Source organism: Coregonus clupeaformis, unplaced genomic scaffold (assembly GCF_020615455.1).
Source record: "Coregonus clupeaformis isolate EN_2021a unplaced genomic scaffold, ASM2061545v1 scaf1063, whole genome shotgun sequence".
In the NCBI taxonomy this organism is placed as follows: Eukaryota; Metazoa; Chordata; class Actinopteri; order Salmoniformes; family Salmonidae; genus Coregonus; species Coregonus clupeaformis.
Window position 1 is genome coordinate 23,420 of NW_025534517.1, and position 18,469 is coordinate 41,888.

Sequence of the window (18,469 nt, forward strand, 5' to 3'; positions counted from 1 at the left end):
TGTAGACAATATGTTGTGTCCCTGCTCCATGTCCCCCCATCCCCCATGACAATTTTGCCTATGGAGCTGGGACAAGAAGCAATTATTTTACAACCACAACTCTGATCAGCTTTTAGTACATTGGTAAGAAATGGCACTTCTGTAGCTAATTATCGAATTAATTTTTTTGAGGGGGTTGTTAAGCATTAAATGACTGGGTATGATGGTGCATTGATCAGTTATACAGTTTAAAGCTGCTGTTTTTGCCCAAAGGTGACCTTTTAAAGTAACTGTCCGGTGTTTCCAGAATTCTATGAAATATGACCTATAGCTAATTAATTACAATGAGTGAAATCGTTTTCCTTAAAAAAATAAGAAAAAAATAAGAAAGGTAATTAAGTATGTTAAAACATATTTTCTGTGTTGGAATGGTGTCATATGCCGGTCATTACAAATATTAATGCGAGGAGACCGCTGATTGGCTAGCTCATCCTCCTGAAGAGGGTGATATCATAGCAAGCATTTCTTTTGAGGTGGGTTATTAATTTTATTTATACTTCGTCCACAAATACTAGGATAGGATGAGTCAACAACATTTGGGTATGAGTTAAAAGTTCATATTGTTAAAAGTGATTTTCACTGAACAGTTTAAAAATGCAAAACATTTTCTCTTAAGCTCATGGCAAAATGTGACAAATGGCATGATGAGCTAAAACGTGTAGAATTGCAGGAAATTAGCTTTAAAACTGCTCCAAGGTAATGACTTGCCCCAAACTAGTCTGTCATGGTAATGGACATAGTGTGTTTGCCTGACACGCATACTGTAAAGGTATGAGTTTGACTTGAGCTATAGTATTTAAAAATATTTTTATTTATACAGGTTAGTCTCATTGACAGAATCTGTTTTTCAAGAGACCTTGTCACATTAACATTAACATTAAAGCCATATGTGATATAATGTCTCAATTGCACGGACTGCACAAAACCATGGCTCGCACATGAGTCCGTCAGTTAGTTAGCACAACATTAATGGAGTCAAACGCACCCTCATCCACCTGGCAGATCACTGTGTTCCTGGACTTGAGGGAAACATTTGACAGAGCAAAGCTCATGATGGTGACTCATTCTATAATCAGTGTGTGGTTCTATAATTGTCTGATACAGCCTGTCTAGGACTGCTTACTTTAACTCGTTGATTTCTCAGTCACTTAAACAGTTCACGTTTGCATATCTAGATTTTTTAAAATAGTTTTCCCTTGATGCCCAACTGTTTGGTATATGTGAACTCATCCAGTAGCCTAATAATAGTTACTGCTAACATATTTGAGGTAATTTGACTAATATCTAAATTAGTGAAAATGGCTGGTGTTATCACATCTACCTACTGTGAATATCTTCATACTGTTAAAATGATCAACATTTTAGATAAAGTAGTCAGACAAACTCTCAGAACTCACCTGAAGATGAAAGATGATTGAACCAATTCAGCCGTTCAGTTACCAGTTTTCAACAACACACTAGCATGTGTTGTCAGTGACTTATCACGCTTCTGAGAAATGAAGGCCAGCCCTTTTATGTCTTATTTTCCCCATTGCTCTGTTAGTGCTCAGGAATGTGGAATGTGGAATGTGGGGGATGAAGCCTTTCCCTTTCCTGCAGGGCTGTGCTTGAATTGGGCAGGAGCTCACCGGAGCGGAGTACCGGCATCTCAAATGTTCTACTGCTTGAGCTCCTGCACCTCTTATAGAATATTAGCTCAAAAGTATTGTAGAGCTCCTGCACCTAAATATAAAAGGTACCTGGACCCAAAATGAGTAGCGGCGCCTATTTCAGTCCAAGTCAAGCACTGCTGCAGGGGTTTGCAACCTTTAATGTCACACAATGTATTTTGAGGGGACTGTGGGGAAAATAAGATATGGGGCCATCTTGTGCAATAGTACATTGAAATAGCTTTCTCTGTTATTATTCCACCCTGGGTATTCTAACACATAAAAAGAAAATGCTAGGTCAGAACCTTCAACATTCATAGTTAAAACCTCTCTGACAATCAAATTGATTTAGTGAGTCGTGTCATTAGATATACTCGTATTGTGGTTGTCTTTGCACAGAGAAGAAAGCGAGAGCCTAATAAAATGGATGATTAATATACTGTTTGTATGTAGCAGGTGTTTTGATTTTGCTTTGTGTAGCTATTTCTGGCAGTCAATAAGTAAGCCTGTCAGTTATTGAATAAGATTAGTTGTTTCTCTTCATTCCAAATAGGAAACTAACTTAATGGGAAATGGATAGAAACTCTCTTAATAGAAAAGAGAGAGGGGGATGGGTTTTGTTATTGGTTGTATTTTGGGAGAAATAATTATGTTCTTCATTATGGTTGCCTCAGTTTGTTGGTGGGTGTCCACATAAAGTGAATGACAACCAATAACAAATGCAAGCTGTCTTGTAAGATCTTGTTATTAATCATTAGTGATCCATCACCATGTCAAGTCAAGTTTCCGATGGGGGGAAAAAGCAGGAAATGGTGGGTAGTAAATGAGCTGACAGTGAGTTGGCAAAAATACATTGTCTCTATCGTGTTTAGCAATATCACATCTCTGACAATGGAGTAGGCCTATGTCCTGGAATAGGCATTCACCAGTATTAATAGGGTTCACCTGTCTGTTTCATGGTTTAAGTGATGTTTCTATTTTATTTTACTCTTATGAAGATCACGTGTGCAGCGTTGACACTGAACTATCATACAATTCTACACCAGTAGATGGTGCAACATTTTCAACATAATTTACTCAATGTAGAATCAACCATTTTGTGGTTCTCTAGCATGCATTTAACACAATCAGCTACAATTAAAAGTAATCCAACTTTCCACTGTGCCGCAAACGGTGCCATGCTCACTGCTCATGTGTTATACCGTTAAGCATGTATCGGTCTTTCTCACTCTCCTTGTCTCCCTTCTTTTCTCTCTCTTTTCCTCTCCTCTTTTGATATGCTCGTCCACATCCCTCCCTCTGCCCCGCCTCTCTCTCTCATCACAGACACGCAAATTAAAAAAATACCAATGATGTACATTTTTCTTTCGGTTTGTGAAAAAAATATAATAATTGGGCTATCCTGAATAAATAAAAGTGAATAAAAAATACTGTAGTTGATTACTTTATTGATTTTCACTGCACATGTTCAGTAAAGGGAAACATATGGAGTTACAGATTTGTTACATGGACATGTATTACCACTTCATATAGACAGACATCTGTCCTTTAAAAAAATACATGTTATGGTGAGGCATTAATGAGCATGATACCAGTACAATCTCCTCTTCAATCGAGTTTGGTAAGCTGATTTCCAATAAAACACAACAAAATGGTTTAAATCTTTCTCGTGCTCTGGAGGAGATCTGCCTTGAAGTGGCCACACTGAGTAATGTAGAATGAGCATACTGTTACCTATTTAATAAAGGATAATGATAATCACCAGCATGCGATATATCCACTGTTTATGTCCACGTCAAAGCAGGGACTCCTGGCTATGAAGGTGGTCATTAAATAAAGTGCTCCAGAGAAAAGACACAAGCTCCCATATCAGTGCTGCCCCTTGGAAATCCATGAAAGGCCAAATACAATCAACTTTGCACAGGCACGATTCATTGACCGTTTTTAACAATACCCACTGACAGTAGGCCAGCTGTCTTGGTAAAAGAGCTTTTCTCTGCAGTGAGCGAGACAGGTTCAGTTGCCTAATTAGTGTTGGCTAGTGTATGAGTGGCTTCTGTTCACTGTTTTCAGAGACACACAAGCTTCATGCTCAAAATACAATGAAACAGATAAGCAACAGTAAATACTGGAGTAAAGGGAATGAGATTGAAGTGAGTGATTGGTAAACAAGAGTTGTGTGTGTGAGCGCGCACCTACATGCCTGTGTGTATATGTGACATATATAAGAATGTGTGTGAGTTTGAGAAAGAGATTTGGGAAACCAATTACTCAAAGTGCTATGTGATTGAGAAGCGGCAGGCAGCGGATGAGGCGGCTCCACACAGCGTTTGGCACAGTAAATAGACCGCATCAGTGCAATGCAGCAAGCAGATCCTCCTGAGACCTCGAGACAAACTTACAGCCACCCCCAGAGAGAAAGATGGAACCTATAGAATTATGGCTAAAACCGTTCGAAGAACAACATTATATAGCCTGTTTTCTACCAATATTTACAGGCGAGAGTGGTTTGTTGCCATTTCAACATTTTCCACAAGGGCTAATTCAATTGCTAAACCCAGTGGCACAGTTCAAAACCCAGTAGTGGTTGTAAGGTGGTACTTTAGCACTGCGATACTACAATCAATAAATGGGGACAATAGACTTCCATTTTGTTGCAACTACATTCATATTACTATGTTACATTCAACATTTGCTTTGAGTAAACCACTCCCTCCAAGCAAACATTCTCTGCCTCCAATAAAGCACATACTATTATTATTTGAGGTCAGGTGCTAAAATAAAATAAAACGTATATTGCTTAAAGAGGAATGTTGTTCCATATCTTCAAAAAATGTCAATCATTAATTTCAGTCTTTCTCCCCAGAGTATGGTGGCTGCTCAAAGTGTTCTACTTCACAAAAGGATCCTATCAAATTATGTCATGCCTTTTGTCACAGCATACAGATACAAGTATGAAAATAACCCCTTTGAGTATTATGCACTGGATTTTCCCCTTGGGAATAGGTTAGTTAAAGCAGTCAATGAGTAACGTCATTGTATAACCACAGTATTACAGAAGTCCAGACAGGACATATTAATTAAAAAAAAATAGTTCCCTCGTTATGTCGAGATCCAAGACATATTTATCTCATAACAAAAGTTGTTTTGTCGAGATCACAAGATAATCAGAAGTACCACGCATCACGCAGTATGAAAATGTATGCACTCACTAAAAAACTGTAAGTCGCTCTGGATAAGAGCGTCTGCTAAATGACTAAAATGTTTTAAAAAATGTAATCATCCATTAATTTGTTCAGATGCATGATAACCACTTAATCATGGAGCTCTGTGGTTGTGTTGATGCAATGCGGGCTATTTAAGCCCTGAACAATGCCTGACAGGCAGCACAGTCTCCCAGGCTGTCCGCCGCCCCCAAGACCACAGTAAATCGCATGCAAGGAACAACGCAGCTAACCAGGCTAGTCTTGTGAGCTATCTAGTTAGCTAGGTAGTCTTGTTAGCTATCTAGCTAGCAAGCTAGCTAGCTTGTTATCTATGCTGGTGGTTAGCTTGCATAACTGATATGTGTATAAATTATAAGTGACACCATTCACAGTATTTGAGCTCCATTTCTGACAGGCTGATCAGATTCAATTTCAGCCTCAGAGGCTGATAAGTCAGGATGCTGCCTTGTAGGTTGTTTTATAGGTAAGGCTCCTTGCAGGCAGATTAGCTGTCAAAGTGCTTTATAGGCAGATGCATATCTCATCCAGGGGGTGAGCTCTATTCCTGACAGGCTGATCAGATTCAATAGCAGCCTCAGAGGCTGATGTCAGGAGCCTTTAAGCAATAGAGCGCACCCATTTCTTGATCATATACATAATGCACAGACTGCTAATCTGCCTGCAAGGAGAGTTACCTATGAAACAACCTACAAGGTGGAATCCTTATTTATCAGCCTCTGAGACTGCTATTGAATCTGATCAAGCTCTGAGGATAAAATGTAATCTTATCAGCCTGTCAGGAATTGAGCTCACCCACTCTGTACATTTTAATAGTATCCATAAAACATGAGGTGCCCCTTACAATTATACACATATCAGTTATGCAAGCTAACAACCAGCATATATACAAGCTAGCTAGCTAACAAGACTACCTAGCTAACTAGCTAGCTAGCTTGCGCACTCACAAGACTAGCCAAGTTAGCTGCATTGTTGCTTGCATGCGATTGGCTGTGGTCTTGGGGGTGGCATTCAGCCTGGGATACAGGTTTGCCTGTCAGGCATCTTTCAGGGCTCAAATGCCCCACAAAGGCTTAGATGCCCCAAGAGCTCTTAGCTCAAGGTAAGGGACATTTAGCTTGCTAACATTCTAATTTATAAACTGACAATGAGCGACAAACACAAATGAAAGGATGATGTTAGCATGAAATGTACCATCCCTTAGCGTAGCAATCAATAAAAACATATGCGCTGATCCACCGTGGGCTTTACTGCCTCAGCCATACTGTCAATCTATCATCAATGCGTCTACTCCTATTTATAGAGTTAATCTCGTGATCTCGACAAAACAACTTTTGTTATGTCGCGACCATGAGAACAGTCTCGTGATCTTGACTAAACAACTTTTGTTATGTCGTGATCATGAGATAAAGAAGTTGTGATCTCGATATAACGAGGACATATTTTTTTTATTAATATGTCCTCTCTGGACTTCCGTACAGTATAAAACCTTGAACCATCAAGAATAACTTTCATATACATAGGCAGCAATGGTGGAAATCAGCATTTGCGGAGCAATAAAATACTTAACACACGGTACTCATATAATCACAAACGTTTTCTTGTACAGCAAGCTACAAAATGCAACTCTACATGTCATCTACTCATTTCTAATTTGGCCTCACCTGCCACTGAATGATGTTTACTGTACTTACTGTATGTTTATTGAAAATGAAGTAGTTTAATATGAATGTCTGATACTATCAAATAAAACGATGCAAAAACTGCCTTTACTGCAGAGGACTTGCCCAGACACAGTGATGTTCGAGGATGAGCTCACACTCTTCTATCTACTTCCTGTCAAAAAGATTACTTCTTGTCAAAATTATGACACTTCCTCCCAGCATCAAAGTAAGGCTTGGCCACCTCATTCACAGAGCCAAGTCAACCCAATTGAGCAATTTTGCTTCCACTACAAATTGTGCTTAGGGGGTATGTCCCAGAATTGTTAAGGCTTTTTTAAACACTCAATACCAGACATTTTCTAAATACTAGACTATACTTATGACTTTTAACAGGATGTCTGGATGTTAGAGCAGTATTCAAGCTTCAAATATTCACAAAGTAGCACAATCATGTTTCAAAATAAGTTGAGAAACCATAAAGAGAAATTGGCCTGGTATTGTATTTAACCCAACTCATGAGATGTCATCTCTTGGTGGAACAGGCAAGGTTCGCAAAGCACATCTTGTGGTTTGAATCTGTATTTAAAATTCAGAATAAGACATGATAATATAGTTTGTCTTTCTATACAACCCATATTGATGTTAATATATGAATGAAGTTTAAATGTTAGGTATTTTAAATTTGTTATAGGTATTGTTTTTGTTTAAACAGTTCAGTATTAGTTAGTATTGTAGGCCCATATATCATTAAAAAATAAATGGCTTCATTTATTTTCAGGCATTTTCTGAACAATGTAAATTAAATTAAATAAAACACTTTTTATGAAAACAGTCTCTGTGGGCAACACTGATCGCATTACCCAACCATTAATATCAATGCTCTGCGAACCTAACCTGGGTATGGTGGCCCCTCCTCTCCTGTCTGTCAGAGAGAGGGCCTTTGAGGCTAAGGGGTTAGCTTTAGCATTTGCAATGGTTACAGGAGCCAGAGGGTGGCTGCAGCAAGCAGGAGGGAGGGCCCCAGGGTGGAGGCCAGGGAGGCAGGCAGAGGCCCACTGTTGATCACCAGCCTGTAGGAGACCACCTCCACCTTGTAGCCGTTCTCCGTGGCCATGCAGCGGAACACCCCCTGCTTAAGGGGCAGGTCAGGGGTGGGTGCCAGCACACAGGAGTCTCCAGTGATGAAGCAGGGGTAGTGCTTGATACAGTTGTCCTTCTCCCAGCGGTAGGTGGCGTGAAAGGAGCGCACGGGGCAGGGGAGGTTGACGGGGCCATCCGAGTCAATCAACACCTGTTTGGGGTTTGTCCTGTGGGTCTTCAGTGCTGTGGGGGTTCAGAGGGCACAACCTGGTTGACAATGATCTCACACAAATTAAATACTTACTTATGGGCTCCCTAGACTAGAGAGTAGGCTATGGTTTCATAACTATGGATTGTTTATGTATCTACGGTAACAATCATTGATGAGTTCAAAATGGGAATGACAGGACAGGATTGGCAGGACAACTTCATTATGTGAGAAATGTGTGGGTGAGAGGCCACACTCATGTTTGTGAAAAAATATACAGGTTATTGTAAATTATAACTTTCCTGTCAGTTACTAGGACAATTGTGACTCAATGCCCAGTAAACCTAAAACCAGACTAACGTGTACAAGCTGACACAGAGATACATTAAATAGTGTTTTATTTAATTCTGTGGCCTGTTACTTCCTCTGGAAAAATATCTGCTAAAATGAGAGATAAAAATATCTTTATATATGATATTGCATCATCTTTCATTCTCCACTGCCTAGGATTAAATCTCAATGTTCCAGGAATGGAAGAGCAGAAACAGTCAAGAGATATGCATAACAGCTGCACTGAGACTGCGACCAAGAGAAGTAATGGAAAAAAGAGATAGCTAACAAAGACAGTGCATATCCCATGAGCGGGGAGAATTTGTTAGGATTATTAGAGGTTAATATGGCTGAAGCTATTGGGCTTTGAAGTGAGGGCAAACTTTGATATTAAACCGCCCAATGGGTTTGAGCCTCCGCTCAATTATATGATATCATCTTCTGAGTTAGGCTATGGAAAAAAGTTCCTTATTTCAGCTAATGAAGATACAGAGGGAGAGTCAGAGGATGCGGAATGGCACTCACCAGCAGCTTCACCACAGATAGAGGCATTGGAATGGTCCAGACTCTGAGTGAGTGCCCTATGGTATGAAACAAATAATTGAAGGAACATCAAATTACCATGTACCATTTTGAACTATCAACCATTTTATGTAAATCAACCAATTATCATAAAACCTAGAATAGTAATTGGAACCTCGACACTCCTCTGTGAGAGATGATATGTTATGGCTGGTATTGACTGTCATTTTTGGTACTCTGCATGTTTTCCATAGGTATCTAAACTGTATTCAAGGAGTGACATCATCACATCTCATACCCAGTGCTGATGTTGTATCCAGCTGGGATGGGTGTGCACCTCCTCCTGGCTGCGTCCCAACCACAATACGGATCCCGAGACAGAATGCACTCCCGGCAACTGTCTCCATAGCGACCGCAGTCAGCCAATGGTATGCGCTGGACCTCCATTGCCGTGCCCACATAAAGGTGGCCCTGGTAGAGAAGGCAGGGAGTAATACATGAGAGACAGGAAGAAACATACAGTGGTTATCACTAGAAGTGCATTGTTGAAATAGATTGGACTGCAGCTACATCGTAAACAAATTCATCTACGGATATTAGAGCTAGCTGCTAAGGAGTGTTCGCTGATGGTCTCACAGTACCTTCTTAGAGTCAATGGCCATGCTTAGAACAGGACCCTCGTTGTGGAAGAGGGAGTACTGGGATATGATAAAGGCATCCTCGATAGTGTGCAGAACCTTGAGCACTTTCCCCTGTTCTATCACCAGAAAGAGAGAGAGAACATTACCAGAGGAGAGAGAGACACCATGGTCACACCCTATTCTTTTTCATGTACCCCAGAAACCCAGTACCATTTTGGATTGAATATGGCCCCAGGTTTATAATAGCACAGGCTGCCTTTTTTCTCTACTGGTCAATTCATCAGTGGGTGACTTACAGAGAAGAGCAGGCCTGTCCTACAGCTTGTCCTCTCTTATCTCCTCCCCAGATTGAGAGGCTATTACTTCCCACAGAAGACTAACTGCTCTAGTTTCTTATTAAGCCACCTCAGAGACCCATGGCTCTGTTCACAGCTCTATCACTACTTTCCCTGTGGTAGTGACTGTCTTCTTTATCAGAGCACGTTGATTAGGCTGTAGCCATTTAGTAAAAAAAATTATTCAGTCAATTTAGCTGGGATTCATGCCAAAAATGCACTCTTATAATAAGCCCCAACTCATGCCTGCGTTGAGCAAACAACTTTTTAATTTACTTTGTCAAGGAGACTATGTCTTCTAAAAAATAACTTTTAAATAGGTTACACCAAACATCTGTACATGAGATACAGCTTGACAGCAAAAAAACAAAACACACACACACACACCTGTTCCCAGGTACAGCACACTGTAGTGTTCGTCGTTGACCGCCAGCACCATGGCAGCGACAGTGTGTGTGAAGTGATCGTCGGTAGGCAGGTTCAGCGGAGCCCCCCCGACCGGACGAATCACGTCCTCGATCTCCGGGTGGTCCCTGATCACCCCCAGGGTCTTAGGGTTGTGGGCTGCCGTGGAGTTCTTGAAGGCACACTGGGACAGGATGTGATGTAATGAAAGTGATGTAATCAGGAAGGAGACACAGACTTAGACTGTGGCTTTGCCTTGCACAATAATTTCACAATCAGTGTCTGTCATCTGCAACTGTTCCAAAATAGAAACGCAAGTCTTCCACTTCCCCAAAATTGACGAACTCACATGCATGAGCTTTTGCAGTTGGCCTTTGCAAAATGACTTTGATTGGCACTACAAAAAGTTAATTAAAAGAAAGTTACTTTAACTGATTCAGTGGGTGTCTTACTGTGCCAGGGCGATGTCCAATCAGAGGACTGCTGTAGCCCTTCAGTTTGGACGTGGCGAAGGCCTGGTCAATGTCCTCGATGGAGTAAGCACATATCACTGTCGTGTCCCTGGTCAACCAAACAATACAACACTTAATAGGCATACAAGCCTTCCTTCCTTCTTCTTACTTTATTCAAACGTGAATCGGAATGTTGTTAGCAACTCAATCACAGACTGATAGCTGAGTAGAATCATATTACTATGACTCTCTAAAAGGACTTAAGAGGATTTAAGGCTGCTTAAACATGCTAATAAAAGCACTCAAGCTCAAAAGTAATTGGCCACCTCCACAGAGCATAGCCCACTTCAAATATAATCATTGTTTTGTTTATCCTATATGTAACTCTGTGTTGTTGTTGTTTTTATCGCACTGCTTTGCTTTATCTTGGCCAGGTCGCAGTTGTAAATGAGAACTTGTTCTCAACTGGCTTACCTGGTTAAATAAAGATGAAATAAAAAAATAAAAAATACATGTATTTTCCTCACTGAAACATAGAACTTGCTGCTCCCAAGTTTTCATTGCTATACACTTCTATCCAACACCTGTGCCCCATTTGGATGTGCTGTGCACAATTCCTACTTTCCTCTGATTATGTTGTCTGTGCAGCTCCTTCCTCTCCTGCATTTTAAGCATGACACAGTCTTAAGCAGCCATATGGGTCGGAGGGTGTTGGAGGTGTAAGTTGTCTACTCACCAGGCGTTGGCAAACAGGCCGTACATGACCCCGGTCCTCTTCTCGTGGGCCACGTCAGACAGCACAAACGCCTGTCTGATGTTGTTGTACTGCTGGGGGGTGCTACCCGCACCACACATCACCCTGGCCTTCAGGAAGGTAGTCCACGAGTCCGCCAGCAGGTTCTTTATGCCCCCCTCGTCCACCTGGAGACGGACACACAGTATACAACAGTACACCATAACATTAAAGCTGGAATCCTTAGCGGTGAAACTGCCAGGTTCGTTTGCGATATTACAACAGCAAAGACGTTACTTCAAAAAACAAACCCTGTTTTTATCCCCTCGGACGTCATTGCAAGTGCGATAGAACAGAAGTGTATGTACTCAGATTTTTTTTACCACAAGGCTGGATGCTCATCTCCTCTGTTTCAATGTTTATTTTAATAATAATAATAATGCGCCTGGGGTGACCAGTGGTGCTGTTTCACCTTTCGCAGAGCTAAGTTTTAATAGGCAATAACGTTGTAATACAGCTTATATAAGGTGATGTTGTTGTGGTTACCATGCAGATTCGGCCGATGCGCGACCTGTAGGGTTCCTCGTCCACCATGGCCGTCTTGTTGAACTCACTGAAGAAGAAGTAGATCTCCTCCTTGTGTTTCTGAGAGGTTGGCATTACTGCTGCTCCACCAAACTGGGGACCTGCAGCAGGAGAGAGAAAGGACTGCCACCAGTGCTTGAAGTGGACTGAAATAGGTGCCGGTACTCATTTCTGGTGCCGTTACTCTTTATATTTAGGTGCTGGTACTCATCACTATTTAACAGCCACTATTCTATAAGAGCTAATACTCAACCAGGCAGTAGAACATTTGAGCACCAGGCCAACTCAACCCCTTTTCAAACTCCTAATGCATATTATTCTAGCATGGCCATCTAGTGTGTACAGAGAAAAAGGTGTATTTTTTAATTTTTTAATTTTTATAAAAGTGTTTGCATGGAAGTTTTATAGGCTAATAAAGACTTCCAGTACATACTACTGGGAGTTAGTCATACCATTTTGTATCACAACTGTGCATTTAACTTATGTTCTTTAAAATGGAAGAATTCATAGTAATTACATTTCTGCATGCAGCATGTTACAGTTACAAGATATAAGATATAAGATAAAATAGAGTTGCTATTTCCATGCTCATCCACTCCAGTGCCTCATGCAGCTCTCCTACACCCATATAGTCCCATGTTGCTCTCATCCCACTCACTCTGCAGCCACTTGTTCTCAGTCTTCAGGAGCTTCTGAGTACCATAGGTCCGGCGGATAGAGCCAGGGTGACGCCCCACTGCTGAAAGAGCAGAGTATAGATTCCCATCTGAGAGTGAGAGAGGGGGGAGGGTAAAGATAGAGAGAGAGTTAAAGAGGAGAGAGAGGGAGAGAGACAAACAGAAGGTAGAGGGAGAGATCAAAAATAAATCAACAGAAGACAGCTGACTGCACCAATCAACATCCTCCCATAACCATATTACAATTACCCCACTTAGGGCACTGTCTCCATAGTGATAACGGAGGTTATTTGGAATCATGACATTAATGGTTCAATGAGAACTGAACATTATCAGAATGCTGCACCACTCTAGCAAATGGCTCATTGGTTCATCACTCCAGTCCAGCCTGTTCTGCGCTATCACAGAACCTGCTATACAAAGTAACCTTGTCATGATTCCGATAATACTGTGAGTTACAGCTTTGCTACATGTCGTGAACCATCTGTAGTACTATGGTACCATTTTAAACGGATCTCTTAACCCATACCAAAGCCAATGTTGAGGATCTGATTGGTCTGTATAGTTGTGAACATAATGGCTGGACGGAGCTCTCCCCACAATACTGATACTTATCCTATCCTGTCAGAGCCACAGGGAGGAGTTAACAAGGGTGTAGAAATAGGGGCGAGGGATCGGTTTGGTATTGTGCCAATAGCAGTGTTTCTACAATAGCAGTGTTTCTATGGCTGTTTGGCTGGAGTGTCTGTCTGTCCTCGCATCATACCTGCAGACAGACTGACGGACCTCTGGGAGGGGTAGGGTGGGGAGATGTCAGAGGCTGGTGCCATCTGTCCATTGGTGGGGGCGTCAGTCAGCACAGTGTCATTTACCTATGGAGAGGAAATGACATCACAACCTCACAAGCCAGATCCTGAATGCTCTTACCTCCTTGTATACAGTACAAATAGACACAAACCTGGAGATATATGCTTTCAGTTTTTTATTGAACACTATTACCAACTTTTATTTAAGTGATACAGGAGTAAAGTAAGATGAAAGTGTGACCATTGTGAGAACACTAAACACATGTTGAAGAAAATAGCTATTCTATTCATCATCATGTCATCTTACCAGCAGCCAGCATTTGGGGGTTCCTGCATTTGTCCCGCACACCACAAAAGTGTCATTGACTTTCTGAATGACTGTGATGAAATTGTCGCACTCCAACTGTAGTAGAGAGAGAGAGTGAGAGAGAGAGAGAGAGAGAGAGAGAGAGAGAGAGAGAGAGAGAGAGAGAGAGAGAGAGAGAGAGAGAGAGAGAGAGAGAGAGAGAGAGAGAGATAGAGAGAGAGAGAGAGAGAACGTTCAGTTTCCAGAGAGGGAGGAGATATTGGAACTGATCCATTTTCCCAAATTTGGCAGATGGCACAACATTTACCTCTGCAGTACTGAGGGAATGCATTGTATGCATAACTCCATATGCATTGCATCACTTATTCATTAAGTACAGTAGCTGAACTTTTATCTCAAGAGAAACTTCCAGAGGAGTTTGTGCCTGAATACCAAATACAGCATCGTACCGTTCCACTGTCCCAAACTTTAACTTTTGGGACAGTTTCTACTGGGGATGATATCATGTTGATGTTATGTCTCTCTTTTATTCATATTCTTACAGTAGCAACATACCTACCTCACTGTGATGATAATGATAATGATGACGAAAATTGCTATTGATGATGGTGATGATGATGATGATGATGGAGATGATGATGATGGTGGCGATGATGATAATGATGATGATGATGATGATAATGATGATGATGATGATGATGATGATGATGATGATGATGATGATGATGATGATGATGATGGTGATGACCACCTACCTTTGGTGGGTCTGATTTGGCAATGCAAGCTGCCTTTGCATTTTCATCAGTTACCACAGGGATCTGTAATAATATAAGATACATTCCATTATGTCATACAATTTATCCCTATCTCGTATGCAAAAATTAGGCCTTTTCAAATATGCAATCGACTGCAATCAAATTCAGTGCTGATGGAAAATGAAGTAAGTCAGGTCCTGTGCCACAAACTAACAAAGGGAGGATTACTTTACTGTCTCTAATATTTGATCAACATAGGGTAATTATAGGTAACAGACAATCAGAATAGTCACAACACACAAATGATAGGCTACCTTCTGCTCATGTTTGTCGAGTCAACGTTGACATTATTAGCTCAGTGTATTATCTTTATTGTATGTTGACCTCATAAGCCCACACTATATAATCACTTCCTTCCAATTGGACAGAGATGAGATCTGCTCTATAAATGTATGCATGAACCATCTCCTGCCATGGAGGCTGTTGAACTAGGTTGACAGCTGCTGCCTCCTCTTTAAGCCAGTCTCCTGTGCCTGCATTGGGTTACTGTGTCACCACCCCCGAGTATCTCTGTTTGTCTCTATGGTCACCAGCAACTCACCTTCAGGTCGCGGACCCCCCTGTCAGTGAACGTCAGCACGTAGATCACTGTCTGGCCCCCCACGTACAGCACGTTGGTGCCCTCCTGGTGGTACACTGACATGTAATTCTCCGGTGTCGAGAAGTGGTACCTGGCCGGCTCTGTGGGCCATATCAAAGTAGATTAGGAGAAGATGTTGTTACAATGTCTTTATATGATATACCAGTAGATCAGTGTTGTTGGGGGTTTCAAGTTGAGTCAATTGAACATGTAATTGCCAATCATTTTCAGTTCATTAATTTGATTTAACAAGAATGTATTAATTGAGCTCTGTGGTGTGGTCATGTGATGGTCTGAAATAAAAAAAGAAGCCACCAGTCTACCTTTTGGCCCAAGTCATTTTAGTTTTACATGATATGAAGCTAAAGCTGTACAGTTCAGAGAGAGAGAAAGAGAGAGTCTGTACTGAAATTGAATTGGTTGCCATGGTTAAGGACGATTTACCCGTGGGACTCCTATTCCTACAGGCACATGCAAATCCGACACTCCAATTCAGTGGTAGACTGACGTTCTCGACGCTTCAGGAAAGTAGACCACTAGTTCCTTAATCGGCCGACAAAAGAGCGGCAAATGGCGCTGTCCAAGGTGCTGAACTAGGCTTCATTTTACATTTACATTTACGTCATTTAGCAGACGCTCTTATCCAGGCTTCAGTCACCAGTCATTTCAACCTCCAGGAACATAATGCTTTTATCGATTTTATCTTTCTGTTTTGACATGTCTGTCTCTATCGGGTACACTAGGACTGAATGTCGTTAATATGACATCCCTTTATAGGGTTGGTAGGCCTTTGTATAACATACGTTTGACTGATATGTCAAACACATAGGCCATGTTCTTGTCTGTATTTGACTGCTGATCTGCCAAGAGGAAGTCCTTTACACCTGTCGGTGCATCTTAACTTGATAGCCCTGTTTCTATTGATTGTGAATATATTAGACCACTGTGCAAGGTGTGAGGGCGTGAGTTTGAAAATATAATTGTTAGTTTGCTGCACGGAATTTCCATAAATATTAATTGGGCTGTGTGGATGTGTGTGTGTGTGTGTGTGTGTGTGTGTGTGTGTGTGTGTGTGTGTGTGTGAGTGTCCGTGCGTGCACGCGCGCCTGTGTTCGCGTGTGTTAATGAGGTCCTGGAGCTAATGCTGCTGCTCTATGCTCAACAAGCCTCAGCTACTGCAGTACCATCTACCCGTCAGCTCGTGCACCTGCATTGCAGTTCTGCAGCGCTAGCTAAGTATTCACCATAATGATGGGTTTTAACAATAATGTAGTGGTTTTGTAATAGGTTCACTGACATTGTGTCCTTGAGTAAACTAAATGACATGATATCTAGAGCGCCTCATCGTTTCTTTTTAATTAGCACATATCATTTAGCCTTATATTCTGTCTTGAAGAGTGAAGGAGGTGCTGATCAGAAGGAATATCCGGACATTGATCACAAATAACAGCTGTCTGATTGGTAAACAACACAGGACAGCGTTTCCATGACAACTAACTGGCAAATGTCTACCCACTGCCCTAGGTTGAACCTCACATATGAGTTATCAATTACAGAAACGCCAAAACTTGCAAAACTGCGAGCCTATCAAAACACTTAAAGGACCAATGCAGCCAAATGTACTGCCTGGTGATGTCACCTACAATTCCATCCCACCAAAACAGGGAGACATTTCAGGCGGTATTTTTAAACAGGTCTTACACTAAAGGGGCATTATCAACCTTTTTTACAATTTCACAGTATTATTCCAACCTCATAGTGTGGTAATATATATAAAACACAGGAAAAACACGTTTGACTGCACTGGGCCTTTAACATACAGCCTCTGCATTGACATGCTGAGGTGTGCTCTGAATTCAAGATTAGATGTCTTCGTAGGAGTGGGTCACTATTGTATAGGACAGGCTACCCGAATAATCAACACCTAAATAGTAATAATAGGCTATCTTAATTAAGGCAGCTTCTTGCAAAACACAATTGGTTCTGAATAATTCCACCGTTCCAAACGTATGAACACTTATGTCCCTTACATTTCATTACAATGGAATAGGCCAATGGGCTTAAATTAGCCTACATGAAGATTAATATAATCTAATACACCGTGCTTAATTTCTTCCACGTAATCTAATACAAATTGCTTAATTTATTTATTTTAGATGAGAAGTGGGATGCATAAATAATTTGACAAATAGGCTATTCAAATTATACAATTATAGCTAGTCCAAAGTGTTTTCTCTCTCATCACTTTATTTGTGTTTCTCTGAGATCCGTTCTCATTGACACAATGCCAATCATTCTGTCAATTTAACATAGCCTAGTATCATTATTAGGCTACATTTCTATTTTGTTGGTAGGCCTATAGCCTGTTTTGTGGAACATTTTACATGATCGTCCACCTTGAATCATGCATGATGTCATGCATGTATAAAAGCGCGATGAGGAAAGTGATACACTACTTTGATCTTCAAGTAGACTACAGTGTAGTGTTCATTCGTTAATCTAACTATTTCCATGGAGGAAAAAACAAGGTCCTCGCATATAGCCTAGTACACAGACAGGGCGGATCTGACCATCCTAAACGCCAATAGCTAAATTAGCACATACCTTTTACAATGAATTTCAGCCGAGGGGACTTTTCGGCGAAAACCATGGAAAAAACGGTCGCCAAAATGATATAATTCATCATTCCACGTCCTCAAGGTGCCCGATTTCCAAGGATTTAATAATCGAATGCGTTCTTAATATATTATTTCCGCTATAGGCAATCAATCGGCTTTCGTATTTGGTATAATGTATTGATCTATGCGACTGACTATTGCCCTCAATCATGCAACCCGTGCAGGTCTGTCTTGACGACAGTCCACTGAAGAATCGGGGTATCAGGCTCCACCTCAAAAACAAAAAGAACGGGGGTGTGAGGAATGGGGCGCGAAAAAGAAATGTAGGCTTTCGTGATGTATGGAAGCGCACCATGGTCACTTTCAGAGTAAGTCCACCATAAACGCGTAATTTGATACCTGTTGCTCTTTATGCTCTATGCAATGTGTTGAAGGACTAATCCTATCCAATGATTTACATGTACAATATGCCCCTGTAATGTGTAGGCTTTTTTTCCTTGAACACTATTTTATTTAGACCTAACATGAGCAACTGGAAAATATGTTCCAGCCATTTTGTTTTAATCAGGCAGTAGTGTTAACACATTTTAGGTCCACATCAAGAAGCCAATAATGGTAGAGATGGGTTATTGTAATATTGCCCAATCAATACCTGTCAATAGTCACTTGTACACCGAGATAGCGATGAATCAGCAAAGCAGTTCTGCTGTGTGTGCAACCAAGGAGGATTAATTGACTTGAATGTCAGAAGATGCATCAATGCCCATGGCAGGAAAAATAGCTTAATGGATGGTTTCAT

The 18,469-nt window shown here is 41.1% G+C and overlaps 1 protein-coding gene across 1 annotated transcript; it reads right to left on the bottom strand.

Annotated features, from left to right (window-relative positions):
* Positions 1–3,119: 3,119 nt before the first annotated feature.
* LOC121543122 (semaphorin-7A) lies at positions 3,120–18,016 on the bottom strand. Its single transcript, XM_041852826.2, has 14 exons — positions 17,657–18,016; positions 15,014–15,153; positions 14,413–14,475; positions 13,658–13,753; positions 13,311–13,416; positions 12,526–12,633; positions 11,829–11,968; positions 11,286–11,470; positions 10,550–10,658; positions 10,080–10,281; positions 9,358–9,473; positions 9,015–9,187; positions 8,720–8,775; positions 3,120–7,899 (listed from the first exon to the last, which is right to left on the bottom strand). Exons 1-14 carry the CDS (start codon positions 17,736–17,738, stop codon positions 7,553–7,555), a joined length of 1,923 nt encoding a protein of 640 aa, XP_041708760.2. The 5' UTR covers positions 17,739–18,016; the 3' UTR covers positions 3,120–7,552.
* Positions 18,017–18,469: the final 453 nt, after the last annotated feature.

Coding starts and splice junctions, on each gene's coding strand:
- LOC121543122 (XM_041852826.2), bottom strand. CDS start 17,738: ATGATGAATTATATCATTTTGGCGACCGTTTTTTCCATGGTTTTCGCC. Junction 14,476..15,013: donor GGGGGGTCCGCGACCTGAAG/GTGAGTTGCTGG, acceptor ATATTATTACAG/ATCCCTGTGGTAACTGATGA. Junction 11,969..12,525: donor TGAGAACAAGTGGCTGCAGA/GTGAGTGGGATG, acceptor CTCCTGCTGCAG/GTCCCCAGTTTGGTGGAGCA.